This window comes from Rhincodon typus, chromosome 20 (genome assembly GCF_021869965.1).
Source record: "Rhincodon typus isolate 14 chromosome 20, sRhiTyp1.1, whole genome shotgun sequence".
In the NCBI taxonomy this organism is placed as follows: Eukaryota; Metazoa; Chordata; class Chondrichthyes; order Orectolobiformes; family Rhincodontidae; genus Rhincodon; species Rhincodon typus.
The window spans coordinates 38,566,553-38,593,834 of record NC_063351.1 but is presented as its reverse complement, the minus strand read 5'-3'; the positions used below and the strand labels follow the sequence as shown (position 1 = coordinate 38,593,834).

The 27,282-nt window shown below is 41.5% G+C and overlaps 1 protein-coding gene across 3 annotated transcripts in view; it reads left to right on the top strand.

Moving 5' to 3' along the window:
* The window catches only part of sh3pxd2aa (SH3 and PX domains 2Aa), a 282,467-nt gene that overhangs the window by 206,762 nt on the left and 48,423 nt on the right, over positions 1-27,282 (top strand). For all 3 annotated transcript variants that reach the window (XM_048608736.1, XM_048608735.1, XM_048608737.1), the window contains 2 exons: positions 10,024-10,107; positions 20,758-20,875. In XM_048608736.1, coding sequence (XP_048464693.1) covers positions 10,024-10,107; positions 20,758-20,875 — 202 coding nt within the window. The remainder of the gene's footprint in view (positions 1-10,023; positions 10,108-20,757; positions 20,876-27,282) is intronic.

The window sequence follows — 27,282 nt, the reverse complement described above, 5'->3', positions numbered from 1 at the left end:
TAACATGATTAAGCAGCATTAGTGTGTTGTCATGAAGGGGAAATCATACCTGATAAATTTACTAGAATTCTTTGTGGAGACAACAAGCAGGATAGATAAAGGGGAAGCAGTGGATGTAATATATTTGAATTTTCAGAAGGGGCTTGATAAGTGCCACCCAACAGGGTGTTGGGGGTAGTATATTAGCATGGATAGAGCCATTGGCTAATGAATAGAAGACAGAGATTTGGGATAAGTGAGGCATTTTCTGTCTGGCAATCTATAACTAGTGTAGTTTTGCCATGAGAAGTATTGAGGCCAAAATTAGTTCCAAGATCTATTAAAGACTTGGATGATGAATGAGAATGTACTATACCCAAATTCGTGGATGGCACAAAATAGGTGGGAAGACGAGTGATGAGGATAGTACACATAGTCTTCATTGAGATGTAGACGGGTTAAGTGAGTGGGCAAAAATTTGGCAGATGGAATATACTGTGGGAAATGTGAGGTAATGCATTTTGGCAAGAAGAATAGAGGAGCTGAATATTATTTAAATAGAGAAAGATTGGAATAAACTATAGAACAGAGAGTTTTGGGAGTCCTTGTCCATAATTCAGAAAAAGCCCACAACACCAGGTTATCCTCCAACAGGTTTATTTGAAATCACAAGCTTTTGGAGCATGGCCCCTTCGCCAGGTGAAGGGACTACACTCCGAAAGCTTATGATTTCAAATAAACCTGTCGGACTATAACTTGCTGTCGTGGGACTGCTGACTTTGTCTACCCCAGTCCAAAACCGGCACCTCCACATCATAAAAAGCTAGCATACAAATTTAACGGGTAATAGTGAAAGCAAGTTCTGTATTGGACTTTATTTCAAAGGGCATGGAAAAAATAGTAGGAAAGTTAAACTGTACAAGACACTACTCTGAACAGTTTTAGGCCACTCATCTAAGGAAATTATTGAAGGCAGTCCAAACAAGGTTCACTAGTCTGGTACCAGGTGTGGAAGGACTATCTTATGAGGCAAAGTTGAGTAGATTGGGCCTGTACTTGTTGGAATATAGAAGAATGAAAGGCAATCTTGTTGAAACATACAAGATTCTTAAAGGACATGCAGGGGAGATGCAGGAAGATTATTTCCCCTTGAGAGATAGTCTAGGACCAGAGGGCATAATCTCAGAATAAGGTGTCACACCATTAGGACAGAGATGGGAGGAATTTCTTCTCTCAGAGCTTTGTAAATTTGTGGAATTCTTCACCACAGACAACTGATGATGGCTAGTCATTAAATATATTCAAGGCTGAGACAGTCATTTTTAATCAATAAGGAAATCAAGGGTTGTGGAGAAAATACAAGAAAATGGAATTGAGGATTATCAGATCAGCCATGAGCTTTTTGAAAGGCAGACCAGACTAGATGGGCTGAATGGCCTACTTCTGCTCCTATGTCTTATGATCTTATGGTCCTATGTGCCTTCCTAATGACTTATTTTACACACATCTTTGTGATTCACGGACAAGGTCATGCAGGTCCATCTGTATGCAGCATCCTTCACTGTCTCCCAATTTAAAAAAAAACTGTCCTTATATTGTTCCCACTAAAGTGAATAACCTTAGATTTTCCCATTTTTAGAAGGGAAATTGTGCAAAGTAGTAATGTCACTGGTCTAGTAATTCGGGGACTCAGACTAATGAGTTTGAACGTGAGTTCGAATTCCACCATGACAGATACTGCATTGGAATTCAACAAAAAATCTGTAGTAAGAATCTAGCCATTCTTGACAGTTGTAAATATCAAACTCATTCACTAATGTCCTTTAGGGAAGCAAATCTACTATCCTCAATATCCTCTACATGCCCCACAGCAAAATGGTTGACTCCCAACTCTCCTGAAATGGACTAGCAAACCATTCAGTTCAAGAAGCAGTTAGAGATGGGCAACACATGTTAGCGTTGCAGGTGAGATGCACATCTCTTGAAAACATAAAGATTACTTTCCATTTAGCAAACTTTTGCCCACTTACTTAACAATATCCCTTTGCAGACCTTTGTGCGCTCCCCATACCTTACTTTCCCACCAATTATTGTATCATCTGCACATTTGGCTACAGCATTGTCTGCCCCTTCATTCAAATTACTAATATAAAGCAAAAATAGTTGAGGCCCTAGCACTGATGCCTGTGACAGTTCACTATACAGTTTGCCAATCTGAAAATGACCCATTTATCTATCTCTGTTTCTTGGTAGTTAACTGATCCTCTATCCATTCTAATCTGTTACCCCAACATCTTGAGCATTTAGCATATGCAGTAACCTTTTATTTCATGTTTGTAAACTATTCACCCAGTCCAATGTATAAAGTGGCTCGAGTTTGATATCTTCAAAATTGTCAGTCTGAGAATGTGTGGATGTTTCCCGATGATGGAAGATGGTTGTTACTCAGAGTGTTAAAAGCGCTATTACTTCTCTTTGCTCTCATTGTCATTACTAAAAATAAAACTACTTGTGATATCCAGGCTGGAGGAATGTTTGGGATGATTAAACTTAATTGAACAGTTAACTCTGAAAACCCATTGTGTCTCTGCCCAGCAGAAAATAAGTATCTTTCTGGATTCTTAGCTTTTAAATTGAAAGCACTGACCCAAAGTAAGATCCTAGCACAGATATTGTGGGAAGATATTCCATGGACCTGGGAAGCATCCTGTGTATAGTACTGGTCCTCATTTCCAGCCTCTCACTTAACCATAAGACATCAGAGTAGAAGTGAGCAGTTTAGCCTGTTGAAGAGCCCATTCAACTTTTCCTCATGGCTACATCTACTCACCTGACTTCTTGAAACAAAGAAAGATAAAGCAGTAAACACACTGGAACAACACCACCTCCAAGTCTAACTCAAAGTCATACACTTTGACTGTGGACCTGGACATCTCCTACAATCATTGCATCAAAATTCTGGAATTCAATATCAAACAGAATTGTGATAGCAACGTTACTAAATGGAATAGAACAATTCAAGAATGCCTAGGGCAACCAAGATTGGGCAATAAATGCAGCTTACCGCCAGCACACTCTGTGATTTATATTTTAAGTGTGTAAGTGATTGAAGTGGCTCCCGTAGCTTTTTTTTAATGAGGCTGCATGTACTGTGCATCTAAAAAGCCAACCTTTGGGTGACCTGTATTTGTAGTCCCAGCTGTGCAGCTAAGAGAGGAAAACCAATGACAATATTGCTTGACTTGTTCACTGCTGGTTTATTAACAGCTCATATATATGGCCTATGGATGAGTGACTAAATGCCAGAATTTATAAAAACTGACACCCTGGGAAAAGTCTTTGGGGTTCTACTAAAAAGGTTATATTATCACTGTCAGGCACTTTCAATTTCATCTCTCCATTCCTGCTAAGGCCTTACTATCTGCTTGTGGTCTCTACATTTATGAATTTCAATGAGATCTGCAAATTTGAAATTTGTCATGTATTCCTAGGACCGATTTGATGATCCTGCTGCAGGACCAGTTTTGACCCTGCTACGTTTATGTTTCTGCCAGTATTTTCATGGCAATTGGTACACAGTCATTAAGAGTATCGTTTCATTACAAGATTCTAAGGATTTGACTGAGTTGACTGTCCAGGACTTCAAATTTAAAAAATGTCTGTAAAAAGTGTGTGAGCCTTAGTAAAGAGGGCCTTTGGCATGTGTCAAGGGATACTATTGTAATGGGGAGAGACTTGAGAGAGATTCAGAGAGTGTTGCAACATGGAAAGAGGCCCTTCAGCCCATCAAGTCTACACTCGTCATCAAGCACCAATCTACTCTAATCCCACTTCCCAGCAGTTGCTCCATAGATTTGTATACCAATGGTGTTTCAAGTATTCAGTTGAATTTTCTTCAATTTTGTGATAGTCCCTTTTGTACCACCCTTTCAGGCACTGATTTCTAGATACCACCTATTGCGTGAAAACACCTAACCTTAAATCCCTTCTAAATCTTCTGCCCTTATCTTAAATTTGTGCCTGGTTGTTGACCTTCTACTAAGGGGAAATGTTTATTCCTATCGATCCTATCTATGTCCTTCAGAATCCTGTTGATCTCAATCAGGTTCCACTCAGCCTTCTCTGCTCTGAGGAAAACAGCCTTAGCCGATGTAGTCTCTCTTCATAGCTGGAGCTCTCCAGCCAGGGCAATATCCTGGTGAATTTCCTGTGCTCTCTCTCCAGAGCAATTACGTCCTTCCTATAGTGTGGCAACCAGAACTGTGCGCAGTACTCCAGCTGCGGCCTAACTAGCGTTATATTACAGCTCAATCCTAACCTCCTCGCCCTTGTATTTTGTGCCTTGACTAATATGGTAAGTATACCTTCTTAACTACCTTATCCAACTGCATTCAAAGATGTATGTGCATGCTCACCAAAGTCCCGCTGATCATCTGTACTTTCTAGGGTCCTGCCATTCAGCATATCTTCCCTTGCCTTGTTAGTCTTCCCAAAATGTATGACTTCACTCTTCTCAGGATTAAACTTCATGTGACCAGCCCATCTGTATTGTTCTGTAGTCTAAAGTGTTCTTCCTCGCTAGATAACCAGATCACATTCCATTAAACCAAAAAAAGCTAACAGGAGATCAATTCTTTTGAGTTTATTAAAATCCCAAACAGTTTTCATCAAGACTATATAAAAGACTGTTTCCTTTGTCTGAAGAGTCACTGATAACAGTTTAAGATAATATTATCACTGAGGAAGTGAGGGGAAAGGTTAGAAACAATTTCTCAAAAAGTGAGTTGCGAGAGTATAGGATTCCTTGCCACAGACTAGTTTAAGAAAAGGCCATTTAATTTTCAAAGAAATTTGTATAGATGTTAAAAGCAGAGGAAGATACAGAGATACTAGAACTGGGGCCCATAGTTTAAAAATAAGGAGTTGCCCATTTAAAACAGAGATGAGGTGACTTTTTTTCTCAGCAGGTTCAGAATCTTTGGAATTCCCTTCCTCAAAAGGTAGCGGATACAGAATCTTTAAATATTTTTAAGGCAGAGGTAGATAGATTTTTGACTACCAAGGCGATACAAGACAATTGGGAGATGCAGGATTGGAGAGTTGGGATTAAAATCTGATGAGCCACAATCTTATTGAAAGGTGAGCAGGCTTGAAGGGCCAAGTGCTTACTGTTGTTCCTCATTCTTATACTGGGAGGGAGCTGGGCAGTGATACTAATTTTGCTGTCTCAAAGAGCTGGCACATACTTGATGGGTGGCAAATTCCCGAACGTCTGGACATTACTGGTGGATGTAATGGCAGTACTGAGCCTGCACTGACCAGCAGTGTGACAGGCAGCATGACCTCCCATGATACAGTGCCCTAATTGGCCAGCTCATCACTTGCTGTCTGACGGGTCACTGAGTATATTCACGAAAGAGATTCATATATTTTTAGAGGCATCAAGGGGAATGGAGAGAAAACAGCAAAGTGACACCGAGATAGAGGATCAGCTACGATCATGCTGACTGTTGAAGCAGGCCCGAAGGGCTGAATGGCCTGTTCCTGCACCTAATTTCACTCTCAGCTGAAGTATTTAATTTGTTGATTCCTTTGCTACTTCTAGGCTCAATCACTCTGATGTTCTCAAAACCTCCCATTCTCTACCCTCTATTAAGTTCAACATTTCCAAGATTCTGATGCTGTATTCTAATAAACAGCGTGCCTCCTTCACCCATTACCCTTGCACTCACTGACATACAACCATTTAAATTTAAAATGTTAATCTTTATTTTCAAATCACTTTATGTCCTTACCCTTTCTCTTTTCTCATCTCCTCCAACTCTACAACATCCAGTATCTTTGCTCTTCCAATTTTGGCTGTACCTCCCTGCAATTTCCTACCTAAACCTTTTTGCCGTACTACTTGTGTCCTCATTTAAGAAACTCCTTCAAACCTACTACTATGGATAAGTCTTTGATAACTTGCCCTAATAACTCCATGCATAGCTTATTGTCAAATTTTATCTGATAATCCCCCTGTGAAGTGCTTTGGAATGTTTTGTGATGTTAAGACTAGTATATAAATGCAGGCACTTGTTAAAGGCAGAAGAAATAGTGGCTCAAGTAGAATCTTTGGAGCCTACTGTACCATTCAATAAGATCATGGCTGATCTTCTGCCTGAACTCCACTTTGCTGTTGCATCTCCACAATCTTTTAAACGGTTAGACATCAAAAATCTTATCAATCTTAGTTTTGAATATATTCAACAACTAAGCATCCAGAGCCTTCTGGGTTAAAGAATCCCAGAGTGTTGTGGGTAAATCACCAGAAGAGATCTGCAATCCGACCCCACCACCAAAGACATCTTTCCCTCCTCACCCTTATCTGCTTTCCGGAGGGACCACTCTCTCCGTGACTCCCTTGTCCGCTCCACACTCCCCTCCAGCCCCACCACACCTGGCACTTTTCCCTGCAACCGCAGGAAGTGCTACACCTGCCCCCATACCTCCTCCCTCACCCCCATCCCAGGCCCCAAGAAGACTTTCCACATCAAGCAGATGTTCACCTGCACATCTGCCAATGTGGTATATTGCATCCGCTGTACCCGTTGTGGCCTCCTCTACATCGGGGAAACCAAGCGGAGGCTCGGGGACCGCTTTGCAGAACACCTACGCTCGGTTCGCAATAAACAACTGCACCTCCCAGTCGCGAACCATTTCAACTCCCCCTCCCATTCCTCAGACGACATGTCCATCCTGGGCCTCCTGCAGTGCCACAACGATGCCACCCGAAGGTTGCAGGAACAGCAACTCATATTCCGCTTGGGAACCCTGCAGCCCAATGGTATCAATGTGGATTTCACAAGCTTCAAAATCTCCCCTCCCCCTACTGCATCCCAAAACCAGTCCAGCTCGTCCAAAAAAAAAAAAAAAAAAAAAAAAAAAAAAAAAAAAAAAAAAAAAAACCCCCATCTCCTACCTACTAACCTCATCCCACCCCCTTGACCTGTCCGTCCTCCCTGGACTGACCTATCCCCTCCCTAACTCCCCAACTACACTCACCTTTACTGGCTCCATCCCCGCCTCTTCGACCTGTTTGTTTCCTCTCCACCTATCCTCTCCTCTATCCATCTTCTATCCGCCTCCCCCTCTCTCCCTATTTATTTCAGAACCCCCTTCCCCTCCCCCATTTCTGAAGAAGGGTCTAGGCCCGAAACGTCAGCCTTTCTGCTCCTATGATACTGCTTAGCCTGCTGTGTTCATCCAGCTCTGCACCTTGTTGTCTCGGATTCTCCAGCATCTGCAGTTCCTACTATCTCCGAGATCTGTAATTTGGCTACTTATTAAGAAATCTCAGAGACAGTCAAGTACTGAAACAATGATTTAAATTTTATTGCGTATAGCAACCAAAATAAATAGCTCAAATAAACAAATTAAACCTTACAACTCAACATGACTATTATCTGATTAATGATGAAATCTGGCTAGGATTCCACCAACCTGTCTCTGGAAAGTGTCCAGGGTTTGATCCTTCTGCAGTGTTGTTCTTCGAAGTTCTGCTGAGGATGGAATTCTGGTGTTCAGATCTTATACAATTTTCTCTCTTTCAAGTTTGTTGTGTGACCTTATTGGTGCTGCAATAGATTCTTTCATTCTCAACATGGATTACACTTTTGGAGATTCAAATCTGTAGCTTGCCTTCTTATCAGAAATAGCGCCCTGTTCTCTGTTACAGTCAGGGTTAGCTGTCAGTTTGAAACACAGCTTTTCCTGCAATTAACCTTTTCACTTCAGACTATTCCTTCTGCAGGCAGTTTTAATTGTCACGAGGCAGCAGATTACCAAGCAGTTGTTATCATCTAAATAAAAACCGAACAAACTGTGGATGCTGCAAATCAGGAACAAAAACAAAGTTGCTGGAAAGCTCAGCAGGTCTGGCAGTATCTGTGGAGAAAAAAAATCAGAGTTAACGTTTTGGATCCGGTGACCCTTCCTCAGAACTGATGGTGGCTGGGAAAACGTCAGTTTATATGCAGAAAAAATGGGAGGGGGATGGGGTCGGGAGTAAATGATAGGGTAGACCCTAAAGAGAGAGAAGAGCAGTTGGACAGACAAAGAGTTGATAACGATCAGGCTGGGAGGGTGAATAGTTGTTAATGGGGACTATTGGTGACTGACAACAGGTGGTGTGTAATGGCAGGCTACGTGGTAACAAGGCCTGGTGTGTGGGGTAGTGTTGCATCACCTGGAAGATATGTTTGGCCCCTTGGATACTGGGGAGGGAGGAGGTAAATGGGCAGGTGTTGCACCTTCAGGGGAAGGTGCTGTGGGGCTGTGTTGGGGTGAAGGAAGTGTGGACCTGCCCATTTACCTCCTCCCTCCCCAGTATCCAAGGGGCTAAACATATTTTCCAGGTGATGCAACACTTCACCTGCACTTCCCAAAATCTAATCTACTGCATTCGCTGCTTACAATGTGGTTTTCTCTACACTGGGGAAACAAAGCGTAGACTGGGTGACCGCTTTGCAGAACATCTACGTTCTACTCGCAAAAAAGACCCTGAACTACCTGTTGCCTGCCACTTTAATGCACCAACCTGTTCCCTGGCCAATATCTCTGTCTCTGGCTTGCTGCAGTGTTCCAGCGAAGCTCAATGCAAGCTGGAAGAACAACACCTCATTTTCTGCTTGGGGACCCTGTAGCCCTCCGGACTCAATATCAAGTTCAATAATTTTAGGGCCTAAACTCTCCCATGTCCCAGCCCCCTACCCCACACACCAGGCCTTGTTACCACATAGCCTGCCATTACACACCACCTGTTGTTAGTCACTAATAGTCCCCATTAACAACTATTCACCCTCCCAGCCTGATCGTTATCAACTCTTTGTCCAACTGCTCTTCTCTCTCTTTAGGCTCTATTCTATCATTTACTCCCTACCCCATCCCCCTCCCCTTTTTACTGCATATAAACTGACGTTTTCCCAGCCACCATCAGTTCTGAGTAAGAGTCACTGGATCCGAAACATTAACTCTGATATTTTCTTCATACATGCTGCCAGACCTGCTGAGCTTTTCTAGCAACTTTGTTTTTGTTGCAGTTGTTATCTTCTCTCTCCCAGGAAACACTGTGTTTATGTTGTTTCTTCCCAAAAATGGTTAATTCACATGTTGCTTTTAATTCCTTTATAGCAGTTTCTCTTTGCCCCTTTCATCTCAAGGAACATTTTATTCCAGGAAGAGTTAGTGTTGATTCTTTCAATCCATGAACAGTTACTAAAGTTGTGAAGTTTACGTTGTTACAAGAGATTCACACCTTTTTGAGTGAAGACATTCTTCTTTTTTCAGTCTTAGATGGCTGGCTCCTTATTCTTAGCGTTTAATCCCTAGACTCTTCACACAGGGCAAACCACCACTTGCCATCTTGGTTATCTCTCATTCTTCTAGAATATAGGCTCATCTTAGTCACTCACTCCTCATAGGCAACCTTGTCAACCTAGGAACCAATCCAGTGAACATTCATTGTCCTACGTTAAGGCTGGTATGTCCCTCCTTACCTATAAAGACCAAACTTGTGCACTTTACTCCTGGTGTTATCTCAGTAAAGCCCTAAATAAATGAAGTTGCTGTTGTAGAAATCCTTGATACTATAGACACCTTATTGATGAAACCGAAGGGCTTCAGGCCTATGCTTCCCCACCTTCAGCACAATTAATACCAGCCAGCTCTCATCATTGAATTCTGGTTAATGCAGCTAATAATTGCCAAGATTGGGCACAAGTTATGGGGATATGCAGCTTTCTTGCATGTATACTGCATTACTAAACTAAAGGAATACCTTGGATCTTTTCTAAGTTACAGAGTCACAGATGTCAAGAGTATGTCGCCATCATCAGCTTTGGGTATTTTTACAGTAAATGGATTACTTATAGGTATTCAATTCCAAAATTTCCTCCAGTCTTGATCCTCGTAATTGCTTTGTCAACATGTTCATCTCTTTGTTGTAAACACTTTCCTGTTTGTTTTTTTGTGTGTTTTTTTTTCTCATTTCCTCCATGCTTGTAGTCACTAAGAGACGCAAAGCCCATCTGCGGCGGCTGGACCGGAGGTGGACTCTGGGAGGAATGTGTAACCGCCAACAAAGCCCAGGTGAAGAAAGCTGTGCACTCTCTTACAGCATGTGCAATTTCATGTTTAATTCTGTGACTGCAAGAAAAGAGAAGTGGTGTAAGATTAAATATTTGGCACTCCACAATACTTCTCTTTCTAAACAAAAGGATGGTCTAACCTCTGAGGCAACTGGGTGTGTGTACATATGTCTTGTGTTTCTGTCTGTGTGCCATTTCGAGTGGTTTCTGGTGGTTTTGACTTAACTTTTCATTTGTTACATTTCCTTCTGCAAATCTTTATTTTCAGCACCCACTACAGTAGGTGCAAACAAAGCCTGGGCCAGATTGAGTAGTGTCAATTTTAACTTCAAAGTAAAGCATTAATGGATAATTCTGCAATAAATCTATAAGTATGGTTTTTAAAATCACTTCATAGAAAACTCTTAAAATGAATGCGGTAAACAGAAATAATTGATGATATTCTTTAAATGATGGTGGATGTCAATATTACAGAAGATGTGAGAGTTATGTGGCTGAAAGAGGGGATGTTGACCCAAATGCAACAAATCTTTAATAGCTTGACAATAGAATTGTTTAGTAAGCTTGCTGTGGTAAATTCTAATGAAATAATTTTCCTAATGCCTCACCATCTGTTGAATCCATCTGACCTAAATCTGTGGCCCCAGATTTTGTTCCTGTGTTTCAACAGCTGAAGAGGAATCATATTGGACTTGAAACATTAACTCTGTTTCTCTAAGATGCTGCAAGACCAACAGAGTTTCTCTAGAACTTTGTTTTTTATTTGAAATTGTATCAGGTTGTGATAATTCTTGCTTGGAGTCTTTTGCTATGGAGATCATTAATTAATCCTGTCTTATTATACATTATCAGATCTAAACTAGACTATCTCAGATTGGTTATAGAATGTAATGTCCTCAGAAACTGTCCCAAAAGTCCTAAAGGTTACCTCCACCACTTTGATTTGTCCAATCTATGTGAAGATGAAAATTGCCCATGATTATTGCAGTACCTTCCTTACAAGCCCTCATCCACAACAAAGCAGCCTGATTTGATGGCAAATCATCTGCTAACTTAAAATATTCACTCCCTCCAACACCGATGCAAAATGACAGCAGTACGTACTAGTTACAAAATGCATTGCAGCAACTCATCAAACATTCAACAGCACCTTCCAAACACGCAACCTCTATTATGTAGAAGAGCAGTAGATGTACGTCATGGCCACTGCCTGCAAGTTGCCTTCCAAAACATACTCCATCCTGACTTGGGAGATTATCACCATTCCTTCACTATCACTTAATCAGAATCCTGGAGCTCCCTAACAACATAGTAGGTGTACCTGCACCAGATGGACTGCAGCAGTTCAAGAAGGCAGCTTACCATCACTTCTCAATAATTTAAGAATGAGCAATAAATGCTGGGCTAGCGAATCAATTCTAAATCCCAATAAATTTATACTATGAGTTACAATGTAGCTACTGCTATTGGACCCATAAACTACTTCCACCAGTGATTTGAGATAACAAGGTGTAGAGCTGGACGAACACAGCAGGCCAAGCAGCATCAGAGGAGCAGGAAGGCTGACGTTTCGGGCCTAGACCCTTCTTCAGACCACCGGTGATTTCTTTCCTTTGCTATTTCCTTTCTTCACCTGTACTGATTCTACATCTTGCTCAACAGAGCTACCCGAACTCCTTTCCTTTCTTCCTATTCTTCTAACATGTCACATACCCTTGAATATTTGGTTTCCAGCCTTAGTCATGTTGCAACCGTGTCTCTGCAATAACTAAAGCACAAATACTTTTATTTGTATTATCAGTTCATCATGTCACGAATGCTTTAATTCTATCTTTTGATTTTTACTTTCCTGCTCTGTTTTCCTGGTGCACTCATATGTTTGTGCGCTCTTTCCTTCCCGTCTCACTCTGGTTATGCCTCTTTCACTAACCTGATAAATTGATCATGTCTTAGTAAAAGCAAATGCAGGGGGTCCCCAATTTACTAATGTGCAATTCACAAACGCTTATACCTACGAATGCGACCCCATACAGGGGCGTAATTTTAATGATCTGACATACGAACATTTGCTGTACTTTGAACTGCTAATTTATGTTGCCCTGCATTGTGTTCTGACATGCGTACAAATTGACTTGTAAATGGACTGAAGAATAGAACATTCACAACCTGGGGACGGCCTGTAATGTGGATGCTGGAAATTGGAAATAGAAAGAAAAAAACTGCTGGAGAAACTCAGCAGATCTGGCCACATCTGTGAAGAGAGAAACAGACTTAATTTTTCAAATCTGGTATGATTTCTTCAAAATTTCTCGTTAACATTCTGAATCTCCTCTGGCATGAACTTTCTCTCCTCTTCACCATCATTTTGCCCTTGTTCTATGATTTGCTAGACATTGGTCTCCACAATGTGCAAGTGAAGGCCATCCCAATGGTATAGCTCCCTCTTTCCCCAGTGCTAGGGCCATGCCCATGAATTGAAAATTTACATGCTACATATATCACTGCACTTCAATTATCACTGGGTCAAAATCGTGGCACTGCCTCCTTAACAACTCTGTGGGTGTGCCTTTGCGCAGACTGCAGCAGTTCAAGAAGGCAGCTCAATATCACTTTCTCAAGGTCAATTTGGGATTGCCATCACTGTCCATAACCTGAGAATGAATTAAGAAACACAGACCTTTCAGCTGTTAAATTCTAATTATCTAGTCAGGATTTAACTCGGCATGTTATGCCAGTTTACAAATTAGAATAATATTTCTGTGAATACACCTGTACACTACATGTGTGTGTGCTAATAAAATGTACTATACCTACCCAGTGTGTACTTCATCCAATTTGTTCCCTCCATTGCCCGTTCGTATTTCACTCCATTTCCACGTTTTTCTGTTCCAAATCTGTGCCATCTACAAACATCGTCCCCACTGCTGAACAAAGCAGCAGTGTAATACCACACACAATCAGTTTCAGTAACTTATTTTTAAAAATGCAACAGTTCCTTCCACAGTCTTTGGTTTTAAAATAGTCTATCTTACATTTTGGTCCATAATTAAAAGTACAGAAAATACAATGATAGGTACAGAATCAAAGGGTAAAAGGGATGAAGAAACTTACTAGTTACCATGGAGAAGGTCCTGAGAAAATGATTAGAACCAAAAGCTGAGACCCAGTTCCTGATGGACTTCATCCTAAGGTTGTAAAAGAAGTGGCTGCTGAAATAGTACGTATGTTGGTTTTAGTTTTCTGAAATTCTCTAAACTCTGGAAGGTTCAGCAGATTAGAACATTGCAAATGTGAGTCCTCTTTTCAAGGAAGGGGAGACAAAGAAAACCCAAGAAACCACATGCTACATAGCTTAACATTTGTCACAAGCAAAATACTGAAAAGTTCATAGATATGGATGTTGCTGGCTAGCATTGCTTAAATATCCCTAGTTGCCCTTGAGAATGTGATGGTAAGCTGCCTTGTTTAATTGCAGCATCCATTTGATGTAGGTGGACTCAGAGTGTCATTGGGAGGGGATTTGACCCTGTGACAGTGAAGGCTGGCAATATATTTCCAAGTCAGGATAATGAGGGCTTGGGGAGGAACTTGCAACTGGTGTTGTTTCCTTGTATCAACCACCCGTGTCCCCAGATTTTAGTGGTTGTGGTTTTGAAGGTTAATGTCTAAGAAAAGTGGTGAATCTCTGAACTACATCTTGTAAATGGTACACCCTGCTGCAATTGAGCTTATGTGGTCAAGGGACTGAATGTGCTGCCAGGTAACTTAGAAAATCTCAGTAAGATTAGGAAGAGTCAGCATAATTTTGTGAAAGGGTATATTCCAAAGAAGAGTAATTGGATTTGAAAGAATAACTCTCTTTCTCTCTCCACAGATGCTACTAGACCTGATGAGTTTCTACAGCAATTGGGGTTTCTATTTCAGATCTCCTGCATTTGCAGTATTTTGTTTTAATTTGTGAAAGCGAAATTGTATTTGACTAAGTTATTAAAGCTTCTGAGGAAGTAATAACAGCAATGTGAAAAAAGGGGATCCTCTGGACGTGTTATACTTGGATTTCCAGAAGGCATTTGACAAGCTGCTACAACAAGTATTACGATGCAAAATAAAAGCACATCAAGTAGGGAATAACCTAACAATATGGATAGAAGAATGGTTAGCTAACCGAAAACAAGGATTAGGGATAAATGGGTAACTTCAAAATTTTTGAGAAGATTTGTGCTGGGGTTGTGGATGAAGTTGTAGATTTGTTTGTCAAACTGGTGTATTTGATTGCAGACATTTCGTCACCTTGCTAGATAACATTATCATTGCGCCTCCGGTGAAGCATTGGTGTTCTGTCTTGCTTGTTATTTATATGCCTAGGGGCCTGCGTAGTCTTGTGGTCATCTTTGACATGTCTCTGATGTACGGTAGGGTGACTAATGTGTCTGGCCGTGTTATGTCTTCTTGTTGTGGTCTGTTGCAGAGGTAACATCGGATTGTGCTTTTTTGGCTATCCTTTCCTTTTTAGAACTCAGTATAAGCGCTCCTGTTCCGCTTTGCGCAATTCTGGTTTGCTGCAGTGTATTGTGGCTTGTTTGAATAATGTCCTGATGTAGTTCCATTTATGGGAGTTGGGGTGGTTGCTGGTGTAATTAAGTATCTGGTCTGTATGCGTGGTCATTCTGTGTACGCTGGTCTGGAGTTCCCCATTGTTCTTATGTTCTACCATTATGTCTAGAAAGGGTAGTCAGTTATTGTTCTCTTCCTTTTTTGTGAATTTTATTCCAGTGAGAATGTTGTTTATGTGTCAGAGTGTTTCTTCTAGTCTTATGCGTTTGATAATCACAAAGACGTCATCTACATAGTGGACCCAGAGTTTGGGTTGTATAGTGGGGAACGCTGGCCGTTATAACTGTTGCATTACCACTTCTGCAATCAGTCCTGATATTGGGGATCCCATTGGTATTCTGTTAAACAACATTGTGCAAAGCAGAACAGGAGCACTTACACAGAGTTTTGTAAAAGGAATGGATACCCAAAAAGCACAATCTGCTGTTGCCTCCATGACAGACCACAACAAAAAGACACAACACGGCCAGACACACTAGTCAGTCACCCTACCGTACATCAGATATATATCAGAGATAACCACAAGAGTACTCAGGCCCCTAGTTACCAGGGTAGGACACAAACCAACAACCACCCTGCGATAGCTACTGACGAATGTAAAGGATCCCATATCCACAACCAATAAAACTAACATAATATACAAAATACCATGCAAGGACTGTGAGAAACATTACATAGGCCAAACGGGAAGAAAACTGACAATAAAGATACACAAGCTCCAAGAGACATGACCAATTCTCACTGGTCTCAATACACATGGACAAAGAAGGATACAAGTTCGACTGGGACACCACATCCATAATAGAACAAGCCAACAGAAACATGCCAGGGAATTCCTGGAGGCCTGTCATTCCAACCGGAACTCCATCAACAAACATATTGAAGTAGACATGATATAGAAACCACTGAAAAACAGAACTGAAAGTGATGCCAACTGCTCCAGCAAACCGAGGCATATAAATAACAATTGGGATAGAACACCAACGCTTCACCGGAGGTGCACTGATGATGTTACCTAGCAAGGTGACAAAATGTCTGCAATCAAACCCACCGGTTCAGTAAGCAAATCTTAACCTCATAAATGTGTAACTTTTGAGTTGGCGAGCTATCAACTAGTTAAGTCTCAAAGGATCAATGCTGGGGCCTCAACTATTTACAATTTATATTAATAATTTGGATGAAGGAACTGGATTGCTGTTAAACTTACATAAAGATAGGTAATAATGTAAGTTGTGAAGAGGACATATAGTCTGCAAAGCAAATAAAGTATGTTAATTGAGTGGCAAAAAACTGTCAGGTATAACATAAGAAATGGGAGCTGAGCTGTTTGATATGATAATTGCTGATCTCATCTCAGCCTCAACACCACCTTCCCACCCACTCTTTATAACCCTTCAAACCATTGCTAATTAAGAACCTGTCTATCCCAGCATTCACAGCACTATTGGGTAGTGAATTCCACCAGTTCATGATCCTTTAAGAGAAGTAATTTCTCCTCCTGTTTTAAATCTGATATCCCTTATCCTAAAATTATGATCTCACGTTTTAGATTTCCCCACATGAGTAAACATTCTTTCTAAATCTACTTTGTCAATCCCCTTTAGCATCTTAGATACATAATTTAGATGTCTTCTCATTCTTCTAAACTCCAGAGAGCACATGCCTAAACTGTTGAATCTCTCTTCATAAGACAAACCCCTCATCTGTGGAATCAAACTAGTGATTCACCTCTGAACTGCCTACAATCCAACAATACCTCCTCAAGTAAGTGGACCAAAATTGTATGAATACTCCAGAGGTAGTCTCATTAATGCATTGTACAGTTGCAGCAACATTTTTATACTTTTAAACTCTATTCCTTCTGCAATAATTGCCAAAATTTTGGGTGGAATATAATGTAGGAAAATGTGAAATTGCTCACTTTGGCTGGAACAATAGAAAAGCAGCATATTGTTTAAGAGGAAATGGAATATAAAAGTCAGAACGTTTCCCTGCAGCCAATCAGGCACTATTGTGTACAGTTTTGGTCACTTTATTTAGGAAAGGATATAATTATGCTGGAAGCAATTCAGCGGAGGTTCATTCAGCTGACACTGGGGTTCAGGCCTTATCTTTGGAAACATTGGAAGAAAGGTTGGAAACATTGGTCCTGCACCCATTGGAGTTTGGTGAATATTGAATATCATTGAATATTCAGTTCCTAGTCCTGTTCACCATTTAACCATGTTTCAATAATGACAATTAGATCATACTCTTGTATTTCCATTTGAGTCTTTCAATCATCTACCTTGTTACAAATGCTGTGTGCATTCAGTTAGAATGTCCTTAGCTTTGTCTTTTTGACATCATTCTGCTTTTGAAGCATCCTCACTGCTCGCTTTAATTTCTTCGGTGCTCTAGTCTCCCTAGCATTTTTTGGATTTCTTGTTACCAACTTTACATCCTTCCAATCTGGGTTACCCATCAGGTTTCTATCCCTCTGACAAGCTAGATTAAACCCACCCGAACAGCACCAGCAAATTTCCCCGCAAGTGTATCAGGTCCTAATTCATCACAAGTTTGATGCTTTCCCTCCTGCACCTATTCTCCAGCTACATATTCAATAGTTCAATCCTTTTTTTATGCTGTCTGGCACATGGCGTGGAATAATCTTGAGATTACTGATTTTGAGATCCTGTTTTTTAATTTCCTTCCTAGCCCATTTAGTTCTGCCTTCAGGGTCTCGTCCCTTTTCCTACCTGATTCACTGATTCCCATCCCCATCTCCCAGAAGAATGGCCTGCAGATTCAGTTTTAACAATAAAACAAAAGTTTTAAAAGGAAACACCATTATGCACATGCATAGTACATGAACAGACCTGCAGGATCCCTAATCCCTGGCCTTCCTAATGCATTGACTGCCAGTTGCTGTGCAGCTCCTTGCCCCATACATCACTGACCAACTCATTCATACCAAAACCTTTCACTCAGAGGCCAGGGAAAGTATAGGATGTCAGCAGGACCCATTATCCTGTGTATGCCACTCACTTATAGATGGTGCTGCAGACTGTCAACATGACATCATTCCAGGGAACAGCCTGTGTGGCCATGAAATTATGCCTTATTCTGAAAGAGTCACAATCGTGGCTATACAGACTTTTAATGAAACAAATGTAATGTCAGAGCAATGCTGTTTAGAGAAATGTGCCATGCAACATATAGTGCATTGTCACTTGTGCCACCAAAGTGCCCTAAGTAAATTTTCCACTTCCTCTCACTATGTCTTAGGGTGTAAACCCTGATTCTGCAGCTAGAATGGAGGGAACCAGCATGGCAATGGGCTTGTTGGCCCTGAAGGTTTTGTCAGGCGATCTGGAGGCTCTTGTTTCTGGACAGGCCAGACATGTCAAGGACTTTCTTGACAGTTTCAAATGGACCTTTCTTGGCTTCAACTCCTAAAGTTCAGAGAGGCACATATAGTGGAGTTGGAGATTCTGGCTACCTTTGGAGCGTGCTGAGTGGAGTCTACTGAGGGGGCTGTGTGTGGTTTGTCCTTTGGCTGGGTGCCTTTTGGCATTGTTCTGTCTCCCTGTGAGGATGGGCATCTGGAGTGTCTACCTTCACCATGCCTTTGAGCGTGAAAATCAATGGCTGGGTCCTGGCACACAGGTGTATGCACTTCTCTGCAGTCAGCCAGATTATTTTATGACTCACTGCACTGCTGCAGCTTCTGGGCAATAACAGCCATTGTGTCCCACACACCAATCGGCCGCTCCTGTTCCTCCCTTTGCATGTGGACAAAGTCCCTAATTGCTGACACAACAGGGTCATTTCCTTCCTCCGACTAAGCATGTGGCTGTTCTACAGCAGTGAGAATAGCAGAGCATGAACTTGTGCGGGAAGTGGGGTTGCAGTGGCAGACATAGAGTGAGAGTGAGGTAGCAGAGAGGGGAATGTAGCACTTTATTCTTGTGCAGGAGAGACAGTCATTGATTGTATTACGATGCTGCCGGCTGCACCTCTCAACCATTAAGATGGCACTGACCCAGGGTCTGGTGGCTTGCCTCCTCTGCCTGCACTCCAGGAAAAGGACTTCTTTCCTTTGCACACACCCATGACCAGGATAGCCAGGTCCTATCAGAGAATCGTATGCCATTTTACCCTCCTCCTACATCCTCTGGATACATCTCTGACCGAGCAGGGCAGCTTTAAAATGCCAATGCTCCACCAGGTGCATAGCTGCTTTTAAAGATGACGTAGACACAAGGCAGCTGATCTTTTGGCAGTATCTGCAGAGTGTCAAGTTGTTCTGGGAATGGCACATGGTAACACGAGGCTGGAGTCAGACATGACAGATACTAAAGAGGTGGGATAGGTAGTTAATGAGGAAAATTTGGTAACATACAGTGAGAAGATGTGTTAGGCCTCACAGTGAAATCCCCTCCAAAAACCTCAACACAGCTTGGACTGAGCTAAAAAAGCATAAGATTTGTCCCAGTGTTTCCTCTTGGAGAGAAGAGTGAAACTGGAGGTTATCAATACAAGATAATCACTAAAATCTTAGAGGAAATTCAGAAGAAACATCTTTATGCATAGAGTGGTAAGAATGTAGAATTTACTATTTCAGGAGCAGTTCAAACGAATAGCGTATGTGCACTTAGCTGGACAAGCATTTGAGGGAGACAGGAGTTGATGATATGATTAGGTTTAGATGAGAAGTTATAGAAGGCAGTTTGAGTAGAGTTGAAACGTGCATGCATAGATTAGCTTGATTCTATGTCTTAGCATCTATGGAAATTTGGGCCTTAGAAAAGTGGATGAAATCTATTCACAGTATTCAAGGTATGCTGTGAAAACTGCCTTGTATCGTTTTAGCAAGAAAAAATCATGAGGTTTATAGATAAGGTAATGGTAGGTGTCTTTTTCCTAGGATGGGGAATTTCAAGACTAAGGGGCACATTTTAAGGTGAGAGGAAAGAGATTTAAAAAAGACATGAGGGGCAAATTTTTTACACAGAGTGGATCGCTTGTGGAATGAACTTTCTCAGGATGTGGGCACAGTTACAACGTTTAAAAGATACTTGGATAAGTACACAAATAGGAAAGGTTTGGAGGGTTATGGACCAGGAACAGGCAGATGGGACTAGTTTAGTTTGGGATTGCGTTCGGCATGGACTGGTCAGACCAAAGGGTCTGTTTCCGTGCTCCATGACTCCATGACTATAGCTTCCCTATTTTTATATGTCATTTCTTTTGAAATAAAGGTCAACATTCCATTTGCCTTCCCCATTACCTGCTGAACTCCTATGCTAGCCTGTTGTGATTTATGCCCAAGGACCCCCAAATCCTGGAGACTGCTGAAAACTACAGCATATTTTCCATTTAAATTACATTTAGCTCCTCCATTCTTCCTACTAATGTTCATAACCTTTTTTTTTCCCCAATATATTCCACCTGCCAAGTTTTGGCCCACTCACTCATCCTATCAATATTCTTCGCAGCCTCACTGCTTGCCTTCCAACATATTTTTGAGCTATCTTCAAATTTGGTTAAAATACATTCACTTCCCTCACCCAAGTCATGAATATATATTGTGGCCCCAGCACTGATTCCTGTGTCTCTCCACTAGTTAAAGGTCGCCATCCCAAAAATGCACTATTTATCCTAACTGTCTGTCTTCTATTAGTTATGCAATTCTCTATCCATGCTAATATACAACCTTCAACTCTTAGTAAGTAGTCTTATGTGTGGTACCTAATTGAATGCCTTTGGAAATCCAAAAATATTACATCTACTGTTTTTCCCTAATGTGAAACTCAACTAACGATTCAGTTTCTCATCATTATATTGGATTATTTACTTTGTTTAAGATGAAAGATTGAATAATTCAAGTTTAACCTACACAATGGATGAATTTTTGGAGTTTCTGATCTAGCAGCTTGTCATCGCTATCGAAATTGACTTCCGAACGTTCAATCTCAATTTTGGATAATTATGTCTCTGAGAGATAGTTTGAAAATGGTTTGTCTAATATTACTGTCATATTTATTTGTGTTAGAGGAGAAGTACATCACTGTACAGCCATATGTCAACCAGGGCAAAGATGAGATTGGCTTTGAGAAAGGCGTCGTGGTGGAGGTCATACAGAGAAACCTGGAGGGCTGGTGGTTCATCAGGTAAACTTATCCTTTACAGGTATTTCATATGCTGCAATGATTATCATAATACTTTACCTTGATATAGTCTAAATGTTAGAGCTATATTAAAAGGCAGTTAATTGGGTATTACATGGAAGTATGCTGGAATCTCAGAAGTGAAGTGATGCTAAGTAAACTGTTGGAAATAAAAACAGAAAATACTGGAGAAACTCAGCAGGTCTTGCAGCATCTGTGGAGAAATATAATTAATGTTTCACGTCTGATGGGACGATTCTTCAGAACAGATTACGGGAGCAACAGGCTGATTAGTGCCCAGGTCTGTGTCTTGATGGACTTCATCCTATGGTGTTAAAAGAAGTCTCGCATCTTGTTTAAACCTCCTGCCTTTTACCTTAAGTCTATGCCCCCTGGTCATTGATCCCTCCACCAAGGGGAAAAGTTTCTATCTACCCTGTCTATGCCACTCATAGAACATATAACATAGATAATTTTATACATCTCAATCATGTCCCCCCTCAGTCTCTTCTGCTCCAAGGAAAGCAACCCCAGTCAAAGAGGTATATAGCACAGAAACAGGCCCTTTGGCCCAATTTGTCCATGCTGACCAGTTTTCTAAAATTGAACTAGTCCCATTTACCTGCGTTTGGCCCATATCCCTCTAAATGTTTCCTATCCATGGACCATTGTACCCACTTCTACCACTTCCACTGGCAGCTCATTCCATATACACACCACCCTCTGAGTGAAAAAGTCGTCCCTGAGGTCCCTTTTATATCTTTCCCCACTCACCTTAAACCTATGCCCTCTAGATTTGGGCTCCCCTTTGGGAAAAAGACCTTGGCTATTCATCTTATTTTCTGTGTCCATTGCGTGGTTTTAATAAATCTCTACAAGGTCACCCCTTAACCTCCTATGATCCAGGGAGAAAAGTCCCAGCCTATCCAGCCTTTCTTTATAACTGAAACCTCCCAGTCTCAGTAACGTCCTTGTAAATCTTTTTTGCACTCTTTCTAGTTTAATAACATCCTTCCCTTAGCAGGGTAACCAGAATTGTATGCAGAACTCCAAATATATGCTTACCAATGTCTTACTAATTTCCAACTTCTGTACTCAGTGCGCTGACTGATGAAGGCAAGCATGCTAAATGCATTCTTCATCACCCTATCTACCTCTGATGCTGCTTTCAAGGAACTATGTATCTCCACCTCTGGATCTCTCTGTTTGACAACACTCGCAAGAGCTTTGCTATTAACTATATAAGTCCTACCCCGGTTTGTCTTACCAAAATGAATTACCTCGCATTTGTCTGAATTAAACTCCATCTGCCATTCCTCGGCCTACTGGCCCAGCGAATAGCATCCCCGGATCAACTTTTGAAAGTTCTTGTCTAATACCAACAAAATGTCTTATTTCCCAAGAGGAGGTTGAGTTTTGCCCCTTCTCTATAGGGCCATCTACATATTGTTGAGAATTCTTTCCTGAACACACTTAACAAATTCCTACTCATCCAAGTCCTTTAACACAATGACAGTCCCAGCCTGTGTTTGCAATGTTAAAATCCCCTACCATTACAACTGTATTATTCCTACGGCTATCTGCAATCTCCCTACATATTTGCTCCTAAATTTCCTAGGTGGGTGCCTATTGTACAATCCCAACAAAGTGATCACCTCCTTATTTCTCAATTCCATCCATATAACCTCACTGGACAATCTCTCAGGAATATCCTTTCTAAGTGCTGCTGTAATTTTTTTTCCCCTAATCAAAAACACCACTCCCCCTCCTCTCTTGCTCCCCTTCTATCCTTCCTATAGCATCTATGCCCTGGGACATTGAGCTGCCGGTCCTGTCCCTCCCTCAGCCATGTTTCTGTAATAGCTATGATATCCCAATCCCATGTTGCCATCAGTGCCCTGTGTTTATCTGCTTTACCTGTCAGGCCTCTTGCATTGAAATAAATGCAGTTTAATTAGTCTTCCATTGTTCCCAGCCATGTTTCTGCCTGCCTTGTCTATTTAACTTGCCCTTTTTAACTTCCGTACTAAACTGAAACTTCTGTTTTACCAGATGACTGTTTAGGGTCCCATTCCCTTGCCAGACTAGTTTAAACTTTCCCAAGTAGCTCCAGCAAATCTCCCTGCCAGGATAGTGGTTCCCCTCTAGTTGAAGTGCGACCAGTCCATCTTGTACAGATCACCTCTACCCCAGGAGAGATCCCAGTGATTCAAAAATCTGAATCCCTGCCCTGTACAGGCTTCTCAGCCATGCATTCATCTGCCCTATCCTCCTGTTCCCACTATCACTAGAACCATGAATACTCCAGAGATTATTACCCTTGAGGTCCTGCTTTTTGACCTCTTCCCAAACTCCCTATATTCACCATGCAGGACCTCATCCCTTTTTCTACCAATGTCATTGGTACCAATGTGCACAACCATCTCTGGCCTCTCAACGCTCCCCTTTGAAAAATTGCTGCAACCACTCTGAGACATCCTTGACCCTGGCACCAGGGAGGCAACACACCATCCTGGAATCTTGCTCATGGCCATGGAAACACCTGTCTGTGGCCTTGACTAGAGAGTCACCTCTCACAATTTCTTGCTTGGACTTTGCCATGCCCTATTTTACAGCAGAGCCAGTTGTGGTGTCACAGACCCGCCTTCTGCTGCTATTTTTCCCCTGGGAGATTATCCTCCTCAACAATATCCAAAGTGGTATACTTGTTTGAGAGGGGGATAGCCACAGGAGACTCCTGCGCTACCTGCCTACCTCTTCTTACAGTGACCCATCTATCTGACAATCCTGTGGTGTGACCACTTCCCTGCAGCTACTACCTGTCACACTCTCTGCCTCCTGTATGTTCCTCAGTGTGCCCAACTACTGCTCCAAGCGATCCATCTGGTCTGAGAGGAGCTGCAGACATAATCACCGGGGACACTCAACTGCTCCCTGATCTCGTGCATCTGACAGGGGAGCATACCACTCCACTGACTGCCATCTCTGCCCCCTTAACAACTAGCTGACTTGGAAATAAAAGTATTTACCTTGCTCTTACCTTGTTGCTGCTCACCCTCCTCAGCAGTACTTCAACTTCAAAGCAGCCCCTCTCAAAAATGGCTGCTCTGCTAGATCCTGCCTCCCTTTTATTCACTGCCAGGACAGTCGCTAGTGAAACTAATAACTGCTTGCCCCCAACAGACTTTTGTAAACCTTTTCAACTCACCCATGCTCCTCCTCTTCACTGCCTGAGCGTTCGCTGGTGAAACTAACTAACTAATTAAGTCTATCCAATGTCTCTTCATAACTAAAACTCTCCAGTGACCTTCTGGTAAGTTTCCTTTTCACCCCCTCCAGTGCAATCACATTCATCCTATAATGTGGAATCTTGAACTTCATACAATACTCTAGTTGTAGCCAACCAACTTTTTATATTATTCCAGAATAGCCTCCCTACTCTTAAATTCTGTGCCTTGGCTACTAGAGGCAAGTATCTTGTACGCCTGCTTGACCACTTTATCTACCTCTCCCGGTACCGTTAGGGATTGGTGGACATGCACACCAAGTCCCCTCTGATCCTCAACACTTCCCAGGGTCCTACACTTCATCATATATTCCCTTGCCTTGTTTGTCCTGCCAAATGCATCACTTCACAATTATCCGAGTTGAATTCCATTTGCCACTGATCAGCCCACCTGACCTGCCCTTTTTTATCCTCCTTTAATCTAAGGCTGTGTTACTCACTGTTTACCATCCCACCAATTGTATCATATGTGAAATTACTGATGAATCCTCCCACCTTCAAGTCTAAATCATTTATATACACTGTAGAGATTTCGGCCCCAATATTAATCCCTGTGGAACCCCACTGGACACACTTCCAGTTAGAAAGACACTCTTTGATCGTCATCCTCTGCTTCCTATTGACCCTGAAACCAATTTGCTGAATTTCCTTGGATGCCATGGGATGTTACCTTCACTATCAGTCTGCCATGCAGGACCTTATCAAAAGCCCTGCTGAAGTTCAAGTAGACTACATTGATTGCATTGCCCTCATTTACACATCTGGTTATCTCTTCTAAAAATTCAATCAAGTTGGTCAGACTTGTTCTCCACTTAATAAAAACAGGCTGACTGTTCTTGATTAATCCCACCTCTTCAAGTGCAGATTAATTCTGTCCCTCAGACTTGCTGCAGTAGCTTCGCAACCACTGAGGTTAGACTGACTGGCCTATAGTCTTTTGGTTTATCTCTTGCTCCATTCTTGAATAAGTGCCACAGGAAGATAGTTGCTGAAAATAAAAGCTCATTATGAAGGGGGCTCCATATTGGCATGGATAAAGTGTTGGATAGCTAACAGGAAGCAGACAGCATGTAAATACAGCTCTTTCAGGTTGGCAGGACGTAATGAGTGGTGTGCCACAAAGATCACTTCTGTTTATAGTTAATTTGTATAAATGTCATGGATGAAGGGACAGAAGGTATCATTGCCAAATTTGCTGATGGCACAAAGATAAGTAGGAAAATACGTTGTGAAGGGGACATAAGGAGGGTAGAGAAAGATACTTGAAGTGAGTGGGCAAAGATCTAGCAAATGGGAATATAATGTCATAAAATGTGATGTTGTCCATTTTATCATAAAGAAGAAAAAAGCATCTTATCTAAATGGTGAGAGATTACGGAGGGAATTGGTATCTTTGGGAATGAATAGCAAAGGTTAGTATGCAGGTACAGTAAAGAATTAGGAGTACTAATATAATGTTATCATTCATTGCAAAGGGAATTGAGTTCAAAAATTGGAGGTTATGCTTCAGCTATACAGGACACTGATAAGAGCACTTTTGGAGTACAGTGTACTGTATTGGCCACCTTATTTAAGGAAAAATGTGAATGAATTGGAATCAGTTTAAAGAAAGTTTACTAGACTAATACCTGGAATGGGTGTGTTGTCTTATGAAGAGAAGTTAAACATGCTAAGCTTGTATCTGCTGGAGATGATTGAAATTTTTTTATTTATTCGTGGGATGTATGTATCTCTGTTTGGCCCAGCATTTGTTGCCCATTCCTACTTCCCCTTGAGAAAGCGGTGATGTGCTGCGTTCTTCAACCACTGCAGTCCATTTTATGTAGGGACACCCATAATGATGTTGGGGAGGAGTTCCAGGATTTTGAACAGTGATATAATTCTAAGTCAGGATGGTGTGTGGCTTGGAGAGATGGTGGTGTTTCCAAATATCCGCTGCATTTATTCTTCTAGATGGTTGTGGTTGTGTGTTGTGCCTCCAGCTTTCTCTTAATGTAATGTAGGATGAATTAATTAGCTGAAAACAGGTATCTGTGGTGCTGGAGACCTATAGAGGAGTCTGTAATGAATCATCCATTCAATGCTTCTGGCTGAGAATTGTTGCAAATCCTATAGCCCTATCCTCTGTGGTTTTACGTGGTACATGTAGTGAGGATCTTTTTTTAATTGAAGAATCTAGTACTAGTGGGTTGCTGTTTTAAAAATAAGACATCACCTATTTAAAACAGAAAAAAGCAACAAAATATCTCACAGAGGATCATTTCTTTGGAAATTTCATCCTGAAAAGGCAATGGAAGCAGAATCTGAATATTTTTAAGGCAGAGACAAAGAATTTTGATCAGCAGTGGGTTAAAAGGTTATCAGAGGTAAGCAGGAATGTCGATTTGAGGTTCCAGTCAGATAGTCATAAGCTCATTAAATGGTGGAGTAAGCTTGAGTGGCTGAATGCCTGCCCCTTCTCCTTGTTTGTATGTTCGTATATTCCAGGTTGACATCTAATTTTTAGGCATGCTTAATACTGCTCTTGGCACACTCTCCTATATTCTTTACTCAAGCTAGGTTGACTCCCTGTCTTGATGGAAATGGTAGAGTGAGAGATATGGCATAAGGAGGCAGATTATGGTTGAATACTGTTTTGCTCCTACTGATGGTCTACAGTGTCATGTGAAAGCTAAGATTTTAAATGTTAGATTTGTTCTGAATCTGTCCTATTTATCAGTGGTAGTGCTACACAATGTGATGGCTTGTATTCTCAGTGTGAAGATGGAAATTCATCTTTACAGGACTGTGCAATGGTCACTCCTAACAATTCTATCATGAGAAGTTGCATCTATGACATGTAGATTGATCAAGTTGTTGGCTCTTGTTAATCTTGTTTGACCTATTACTTTCTGCCACAGTCCCTTTCAGGCACAAAAGAGAACAAAAAACAGTACAGCACAGAAAAAAACCCTTCAGCCCTCCAAGCATGTGCCGACACATTTTACCTTTCAAAACTAAAACGGTCATCACTTACACGATGCACATCCCTGTAATCCTTTTGCTATTCACATATTTGTCCAGATGCTTCTTGAATGCTGCTATTTTGTCTGGTTCCACCAGCTCCTCTGGCAGCACATTCCAA